Genomic DNA, 10148 nt, shown 5'->3' with positions numbered 1-10148 from the left:
TAAAACCAAGGTGTAATATGAAAAGCACTGGTGTGGGTGGTAGTGCCACATAAAAAACACTGGTTCTGATGCTATGTAAAGAGCACAGGTGATGGTGCCAGTACATTTTGTGGAGTGGTCGGTGTTAGGAAGAGCATCGAGATGTAGAAACCAAGCCAAAACAGACTATGGAACCTGGTGTAACACCTGTTCTTTCCAGGTCCTGTCAAGCCATCCAACCCATGCCAGCATGGAAAATGGATTAAATGTTGATAACATGATTTCTTTAAAATATGAAGCTCAATAAACATATAAACACATATATATATATATATTAAAGAATATGTACTCCTTTTCTCTTTCTAGAAGACAGAGGTGGTTTTGCTAAGTGTGACTGGATATTTGCAGTATGTGTGTATATGTATTGTACGATTGTGTATATGCAAAAACACATGGAAAAATAAATATTACAGCAATAAAGTAAATATGGAAAACAAAATTGTGATTTCTCAAATATAAATTTATTTCTAAATTATTTCTTCTTTTTATTCTTGTTTCTGTTTCTTACTTTTTTGTTTTTAGCAAGATCTGCATATTTTTTCTTGACATATCTGAAATGAAAACCAAAAAGCAATTTAATAATTAAAATATTAATACAATCTTGTAAATACCTATGAATAAAAATATTTTGTGCCACTGTTCAAATTGTGAATACTGTATATCTTCAAAATACTACTTCATATAAAGTAATTATAAGAGATTCATATACTAAAGATTCAATTCAACAAATAATATAACTCAGCATCCAGCATATACAAAGAACACTTGCCTATCATGTGTCACACCAATTATTAAAAAGATAATAGAACCATTTCTATTAAAAAAGACAACTAAGATAAAGTAATAGCAATAATATAGTTCCAATCTGGAGAAGAGAAACCCTGACTTAAAATCCCCTTGCCAGTCCATCTGGTTGATGAAGGCAAGGCTTCATAGATAGGGAGCTACAACTTCAGAGGTGAAATCCAAAGGTCTGGATTTCTCAAGAGATTGACACAACTCCTTGTCTGAGTCACTATGTGTGCTACAAAACAAAGACTTGGAGCCATAGTGTGTGGGCTTCAGCCCAGCAAGCTGTCATCCGCATTAAACAAACTCATGCCAATGGCTCATTTCAGCTCCCACTTTCTTATGGACCTGTTTCAACTGTTAGTGCCACTGATGAAAATATGAGGAATATTGTGGTCAGTGCACAGGGACACACTAACCCTGCAACCTTTAAAAACCTTATGGAGGAGCTGTTGCTGCAGTTCCAATCTGGAATTACATTTTTCAGTGATCCAATTTAACACAATAATGAAGTTACTAATTTGAGTGATTTCATAGTTCTCTTTGAATAATTCTTTCTACTATAGGTATATGGCCTGAAATTTTGGGAAACAGGGCTAGTCGATTACATCAACCCCAGTGTTCAATTGGTACTTATTTTATCAAGCCTAAAAGATTGAAAGGCAAAGTTGACCTTGACAAAATTTGAATTCTAGTGTGCTAATGATTCTGCCAGCTCAATGAAGTTCATTATCAGGAGCAATAGGCAGAGTGAAATGATCTTACTATCACTCTTTCTTAAGAAATAGTTATTGTTGAATGGAGGAGGAGAGAGATACTGGGATCTGGATCTGGATCAGTAAACAGGTAAGTCTACCTCAGAAGTTTACATCAATGTGGAAAATAAGTGATTATAAAACTTATTTAATGATATAGACATACAAAAATGTCAATATTCTATGATCAGAGCTTGAAAAAGAAAATGTCTTCTAATTCATGTTAAACTATATTAGCCTAAATTACATTTATCAACCAATGAGGGATCAGCTAAGTTGTTTGAACAGCAAAATAACAGTTTGACCTTCGAATCATACCCTACCATCTTAAAAGTAGGAAGGAAAACGTTGACAATAAAATATTATTATTACTACGATAATGATGAAGACATACTCTTTGCATTCATTGCAATACAATTTGTTTATTATCTCCAAAAATTAAGTACCCTTGGTTCATAAATTAAATATAATTTAGGCTAAAATGTTTAACATAACTTAGAAGACATTTTTTAGCAAGTTCTGATCATAAGGTACTGACAATTTTGAAACTACTTACAGGGATGTAAACACACCAACACCAGTCGTCAAGTGGGGGAAGAGGTAACAAACAACACAAACACACATATGTAAACCTAATGAGTTCCCACACAGGTTTTATCTACCAAACTCACAAGGTATTGGTCACCTAGGGCTGTAGTAGGAGACACTCGCCCAACATGCCACACAGTGGGACTGAAATTGGAAGCACATGGTTGCAAAGCAGCCTAAGCATTTCTTCCAACAAACTCAAGAGTCACAGATTATGGAGTCTGTTATCCTTTAAACAAAAAAAAAATATTAAAATGGCAAACAAGGATTAATAGAAGAAGTAAACCTACTGTTTCATTTCTGCATTAGCCATCATCTCTTCAACAATATTTGCCTTCCGTTGCTTCTTTGGAATACGAGCATGATAGAAATCTGCTGCAGATTCAACAACTGTTCCCATCTGTAAAACATATTACAAGGCACAGATAAATAAAATGCATAAAAATATATAAAGAAAATCATTTTTTGTTTATATAAATAATCAATTTGATGGCGATAAATATGATAATGATAAAAAAAAAATTATTTATATCCTGAAATTATTAATATAGAATAATTACATTGAGAAATATTGGGCAAATGTGCAGTGACATAATCAGAAATAAATATTTAGGAACCCAAGTTAGCTAAAAGACAGGCCTTAAATGAATGGATGAAAAATGTAGCAAAGAGCAATGTCAGGAAATGGGCAAATATACATAACAAAGGATAAAGCAGAAATTGTGTTTGCCAATAAAAGGATCAGAGGCATGTGGTATCCCAGATTGCAAAGCAATGTGTCAGTGTTAATCTAGACATCTTTGGTGAAAAGTTTGTGGGGAATGAGAGGAACATTTGTCCTCACTCACACTGAAGAGGAAGAGATGTGGAAATGCTGCTGTAAGAAATTGCTCAATGAAAAGAATGGATGAAAAAAAGAGGGACCACCACAAGTAGACCCAACAGAGTGATTAGCCATGGAAGTTGACAGCTGCATATTCAGAAGAACATCTAAGAATATGAAGGCAGGAGGAGAACATCAGAACTATCAGAATTAGTTACTAAAAATACCTAGCAAAATATGACAGGTGGAAGTGACATACATAGTCAATCAGATAATACAAGGAAATGTCATCTCCAATGACTGGCATAGCAGTATCATTGAGATAAAAAGGATACTCTAGTAAGGAGCAACTAGATTAACATAAAATTAACAATCCAAGTTTTGAAAGTATTGGGTCATCCAATAAATAATGTGGGTTTTTTTTATACTTCTTTTATTTTTCAAAATTAAGATAAACAAAGTTCTTTTTTAATCTAAAACATATTCTCCTCATTTTCTACAATGCTCTTCCATCTATCTGGTAGACTTGCAAGGCCCCTCAAAATTCACTTGTCCGTAATGAAAAATACTTCTCTAGTACTGTTTTGACCTCATCTACAGAACTGATATTCTTTCCAGCCAAATGATTTTGAAGACTGTGGAATAAATGAATATCAGATGGGGTATTGTCTGGCGAATATGGTGGGTAGGGCATCATTTCCCATTCAAACTGCTCCCTTTGGATTGTCATCCTTGCTGCATGTGGCCGAGCATTATCCTGATGGAAGAACACCTTTCATCTTAAAACCAAAGATGGTCATTTTCCAATGGCATGCAGGTGTTGATGAATGGTTGAATGACCAAATCTAAGTTTCTCTGCTATTTCCTCAATAGTTATGATGGGATTTTGTTCCACCAGGGGTTACAGGACATCCTTGTCAAGCTCTACAGATGTTCAAGGACAAGGCTGTAGTTTGCGGCTTGGAATTTTTGGAACCACTGTTGACATTGGCTTACACCTATTGTCCGATCCCCATATACTGCATTAATGTTCCTCGCACTTTCCATTGCACTGTTGCCTTTATTGAACTCATAAAGCAAAACATGCCGAATATGCTCCTTTGCCACTTCCATTACAGGTTTGAAAGAATAACTGTTACAATCGAACTGCACTCTTCAAAACTTGCACTAAGAACAAGTACAAGGTAAAATTACTACCTGCTTTTATAGCAAGTTGATGCAGACAGTTTATCCCCTCCCCCTCCGGCTTTTAGTTCATGAAATTGAAAAAAACTGCATTATTTATGGGATAACCCAATAAAAGAAAAAATAACACAGCTTAGGATAGATGTTGTTCAAGTTTACAACAGGTTAGGGAGACACTGATACCCTCTTCCTAGTAAGATAACTACAGAAGTTCTTCACTCAGAGCAATTCACTATACTAGCATCTGTTGACATGGAGAACACCTTTGACGGTTCTACCCTGTAGTTTGGTTGTCACTAAGAAAACTTGGTGTAGATGAATGGCTTGCAAGAACCACACAAGCCATAAGGGTGTTGTCAGAATGAGATCAGCAACAATTTTTATAAGGAATTTAGTAGGCAGGTTGGAGTTCAGAGTTCAGTTCTTTGTTCCCTTTTGTTTATCATACAGAGGAGTCCAAGATGAAGAAGACAACAATGAGGACAACAACATTGTTGTTGTTGTTGGTGGTGGTGTTGTCATCATAGAACAGAGAATTTTATCCATATGATAGATACCAATGAGAAATTGTTGAAAAAAATGACTCCATTTCGAGGAAACAGTTCAAGTCCTGTCATGACCTTTCTTTGCAAGTCTCTTGCTAAATGGTTCTGTGGTTTTGACCACCATACTGCCATTTATATTACATAAATCTCTAGGGACTCTAAGAACCATCTATAATGGAATTGTAAAAATAATCAATATACAGACCTGGAAGTACTTGGGAAATCTCTTTCTATCATTACTTTTATAAAATCGTTTTGGATCGAGAGAGTTTCTCATCTGAATTAGAGACAATTCATTCTTTATTGTTCGCGTCATTTCTGGTGTTCCCATGTTAAACCAGTTATCTCCAGCTACTTTACTTCTTAGTTTCTGAAAATGAAAATAAACAAAATATATATATTGCAATAACTAAATAAATAAAAATTAAAAATATTTTTACATATAGGCGCAGGAGTGGCTGTGTGGTAAGTAGCTTGCTTACCAACCACATGGTTCCGAGTTCAGTCCTACTGCATGGCACCTTGGGCAAGTGTCTTCTATTATAAGCCTTGGGACAACCAAAGCCTTGTGAGCGGATTTGGTAGACAGAAGCTGAAAGAAGCCCATTGTGTGTGTGTGTGTGTGTGTGTGTGTGTGTCTGTTCCCCCAACATGGCTTGACAACCGATGCTGGTGTGTTTACGTCGCCGTAACTTAGCGGTTCGGCAAAAGAGAACCGACAGAATAAGTACTTGGCTTACAAAAAATAAGTCCTGGGGTCGATTTGCTCAACTAAAGGTGGTGCTCCAGCATGGCCACAGTCAAATGACTGAAATAAGTAAAAGAATAAGAATTCTATCCTCAGAGAAATAAGTGATAACTAGAACTGATAAATTGTAATTTATCTGTGAAGTCCTTATATATTCATTCTGTGAATGTTGTGTCAAAACACTGGACCAGCAAATCTTTAATTATATACCTTAATAATGTAGATATGTTCATATTCAGGCTTTGTGGTAAACTAATCATTTCTCTGTGTTTAAAAATATATAAGATGTCTGTTCAAATTATCATCAGAATAGATGTATAGAATATCTGTGTTCTATTAACATGCTTTTTACAGTTAGAAATTATTATCCTTCCCTATGGGAAGTGGAATAGGTATTTTTCTTTCAGCTATATAAAACCAACATTGTAATTCATAAAATACAGAATAATAATAGATTAATAAAATACAAGGGGATTTCATTTACCTTCTTCAGTAGTTTTTGTTTTCTTTTGCTAATGAGTTCTTTTGTTGGATCAGGTGGTGGTGCAGTTGACTTGAGAATCTGAAACAATATTACAAGTGAGTGTCTTTATAGAATGAAATCATTTAAATCATTAAAAGGATACAACATAGCATTTAGGACTGAATTATTTAAATATACAGAAACTATTTTGCTGAAAGTATCAAACATAAAATGTATTTCTTAGCTAAGCAATTTAAGACACAAAATACAAAAAAATTAGAGATTATTCATACAGAAACAATAAAATTTCATGTAAAGGTAAAAAAAAAAAAGTCATTCTAAATATATATAACTAACATCCCATCAGTTACAACAAGGGTTCCAGTTGATCTGATCAATGGAACAGCCACTTTGCCTCCATGAGGCCCAACACTCGAAAGGAACTCAACTTTTTTGCCTCTGTGAGACCTGAGGCCCAATGCTTGAAAGGAACTCAGCCACTTTGCCTCCGTGAGGCCCAACGTTCAAAAAATATTCTTTACATGACACCAGCACAGGTGCACTTGGCTTGGCGGGTCCTCTCAAGCACAGCACATCGCCAAAGGTCTCAGTCACCAGTCATTGCCTCTGTGAGGTTCAAAGTTTGAAGATCATGCTTTACCACCTTGTCCCATGTCTTCCTGGGTCTACCTCTACCACAGGTTCCCTCCACAGTTAAAGATCAGCACTTCTTTACACAGCTTTCCTCGTCTATATGCATCACATGACCATACCAGCACAATCATCTCCCTTACACACCACATCTGATTCCTCTTATTCCTAACTTTTCTCTCAAGATGCTTACACTCTGTCAAACATGCACACTGACATTGCACATCCAGTGAAGCATCGCCCAGCCTAATTTTATTCTCACAGCTACGCTCTTGGAGCACCCACCTCCACTACTAACTTGGTCACCTAGATAACGGAATCTACCTACTACCTCTAGCTTGTCCCCTGGCAGATGATGGAGTCTATTTTCTGAGCATTTTCAGTGTTTATTGTACCTGTATACCTTCTACATACAAAAGTTAGTTTCCCTGTTAACCTTTCTCTGGTGTTGCTGTCCCTTTTGTGTGTCCAAAGCTTATACTGGGTGCATCTCATGGAGTTTCTACCTACACCTTTTCTACAGATTAAGCAGGGGCATCTACCTGAAGAGATCTGTGATTTGTTTACCTTCCTACTTACTATGACTTTGGTTTTTGCTAGGTTAACTCTAAGGCCCTTCGATTCTAGACCTTGCTTTAACACCTGAAACTTCTTCTCTAGTTCTGGTAGTGACTCAACTATTAGAGCAAGATCATCAGCATAGAGGAGCTCCCTGAGGTAGCCTGTCTTGAATTCCTCTGTTATTGCCTGGAGGACTATGATGAACAAAAGGGGGCTGAGCATCAATCCTTGGTGAATCCCTACTTGTACCCTGAATTCCTCACTACTTGTCGCCAGGAATTGAACTCGTGACCTTACGATCATGTGCTGAATACCCTAACCACTAAGCCAAGCACCTTCACAAATATATATAATATATTTGTAATAAAAACTCACAAAAGTTTAAATTCATTAAATCAAGGTATATCTATATTAGTTTGAGATGAGATTATGTATTTTCTAGATATCTTTAGGATGTATATGGTCAATATTAATATCTACACTATGTTGTTTGCAACGGTTTAATCTCTGACCAATTATAAGGTGTCTTATTGCTGGATAGTCTGCATTTTTAAATCAGCTATGAATAAGAAACAATGAAAAACTGATAGAAATTTAGTGCAGATCTAATTATTATTGTAATTATATATTCAAATGATGAAAAATATAATTGCATACATTAAATATATTCTGACATTAACCTGTTAGTCTTCAGAGAGTTAAAAACTCTTTGTCCAACTTGATCAAAAATGAGTTGAACACTTTGAAGTTTTTATTAATCGACATGTCTAGTTTCAACTCAAATACCTAAGGTAATTTGTTAGTAGATGACTATACACACACATATCATCATCATTTAATGGTCATGTTCCGTGTGGCATGGATTGGATGGTTTGACAGTATCCAATGAGTCTAAGGACTGAATCATGCTCCATTGACTGAATGCCCTTCCTAATGCCAAACACTTTACAGTCTGTAATGGGTGCCTTTTTCATGCCACTGACACTAGTAAGATCATCATGCTGCTCACAAAACTGTGAAAGCTGAAGGTAGAGAGGGCTTTATGTTAGCAGACGAGGGTTGGAGTATGTATCTATAGTCCCCATGTACACCACATTAGTCATGGTCTTGCCCAGTATGTCCATTAATTACTCTAGCCAAAATAATGAGCCAAAGGGAGCAGAAGTAAGTTTAGAAACAGTCAATCTGTTCCTGCTCCCCTACTATATTTTAACCTCTTAACAACTTACTTAAAGCATCCATCCTATCTCTTATCTTTCCTCTTAGCAAAGGGGTCTCTCCAGTCTTGCAAGTTGCAAAGCAACCTCATTAGTACTGGTACTACAAAACAAAAAAAGCACTCTACAAAGCACCCTGTGAATGGATGACATTAGGAAGGACATCCAGCCAAAATTGTGACACTGGAGCAAGACACTGCCTTTGAACCTGTTGGAGCCTGTCAAAATGTCTAACCCATGCTAGTATGGTCACAGATGTAAAATGATGACAATGACAATGATGATGAAGCAGCTGTCTGAAAGATGGCCTCATAGAATTAGTCCATTTGTTCATCTATCAATGCACATGGTGCACAAGAAGAGATCACTGTTACTGTCATACTGCCCATGACTAAACAAAGTTTCATCAGTCTGTCACATTTTCTATCACAATGACTTACCTATCCACTTCTCTGCCAACAATATGCCTACACTACCCACCTCAGTGTTGTTACCTACAAAGACTTTGTACCTGTGTTACTTGCTCATGAGCAAGTCTGGCTAAGGCTGCCTTCAATCAGCACAAATCTAGTCATCAATGCTGCAGCATCTCTACAAACCTCTTGACATACCTCTCAGTGTGCCGGTACTGATGGTGGTAGCCCTGAAATTTTGTCCCTGGCAGAAAAGGGGAAAATATTTATGGGTAGGTTGCTTGATGTCTTTCTACACACACATAAACATTATAAGCATCACTTCTTTCTTGTATATATATAATTCATGAAAATAACAAAATAAAGATCCTTGTTGATGAATGATTATAAAATGTCAATATTAGCACAGCAATTTACTTACCTGATTAACATCTACAAGTTTATTTACTGTAACACAATGTTTTGAGGAGTCTAAATAAGAGCTAAAGGTAAGATGAGGATCAATAGAACTGACCAATCCTGTAGACGACCTATAAAAAATAAAACGTGATCCAGATTTTAATAGAATCATTTGCTAAAATTTACAAACAAAAAGACAGACATTTTATTTCTTTCAATATTCTACCAAGAAAATTTGAACTGAGAGTATATAAACAAAAAAACGTTGAATATAACAGGCTGCAAAGAACATAAATATTTTACTGAGCAAGAAATAGGTATATTTAAGATTTATATGTCCTTAAGTGTCAAGAAAAAAATTTTAAATAAAATGTTCCAAGAATATTTTAAAATTTAACAATCATTTGGAAACAGATTTATTTAAAAAATATATCAGAATACTATCTAGGGCAGCAAGCTGGCAGAACTGTTAGCATGCCAGGCAAAATGCTTAGCAGTATTTCATCCATCTTTATGTTCTAAGTTCAAATTCTGCCGGGGTCATTTTTGCCTTTCATCCTTCCCGGGTTGATAAAATAAGTACTAGTTGAGTATTGGGGTCGATGTAATCAGCTTATCCTCTTCCCTGGAATTGCTGGCCTTGTGCCAAAATTTGAAACCAATATTAGAATACTATTTTTATTATCATTTTACTTGTTTCAGTCATTTGACTGTGGCCATGCTGGGACACTGTCCTGAAGGGTTTAGCCAAACAAATCAACACAAGTAATTTTCTTGCTAAGTTACATGGACATAAACAAACTAACACCAATTATCAAACAGTGGTGGTGGAAAAAGACATACAAAAAACAACAATCATAATGAATCATTACTGTAGTTACTAGGTGATAAGTATATTTGCTTTGTTCATTGTTCAGAGCTTATGAGCATTATGTTAATTATGAGGAGAAAATATACTTTTCAAACTATTAA

The 10148-nt window shown here is 35.7% G+C and overlaps 1 protein-coding gene across 1 annotated transcript in view; it reads right to left on the bottom strand.

Annotated features, from left to right (window-relative positions):
• Window positions 1-478: 478 nt before the first annotated feature.
• Window positions 479-10148, bottom strand: part of LOC106873449 (deoxynucleotidyltransferase terminal-interacting protein 2) — a 16267-nt gene continuing 6597 nt past the window's right edge. Inside the window, exons 2-6 of the mRNA XM_014920803.3 lie at window positions 9199-9307; window positions 5957-6034; window positions 4930-5094; window positions 2462-2571; window positions 479-590 (exon numbers count right to left, since the gene is read on the bottom strand). Of these exons, the coding sequence (XP_014776289.2) occupies window positions 512-590; window positions 2462-2571; window positions 4930-5094; window positions 5957-6034; window positions 9199-9307 (541 nt within the window). The 3' untranslated portion in view covers window positions 479-511. The remainder of the gene's footprint in view (window positions 591-2461; window positions 2572-4929; window positions 5095-5956; window positions 6035-9198; window positions 9308-10148) is intronic.

The sequence above is a fragment of the Octopus bimaculoides genome, chromosome 2 (genome assembly GCF_046866305.1).
Source record: "Octopus bimaculoides isolate indiv1 chromosome 2, ASM4686630v1, whole genome shotgun sequence".
NCBI classification, from domain to species: domain Eukaryota; kingdom Metazoa; phylum Mollusca; class Cephalopoda; order Octopoda; family Octopodidae; genus Octopus; species Octopus bimaculoides.
Note: the sequence above shows the minus strand (reverse complement) of the source record. Positions and strands in the feature narration are given on the sequence as shown.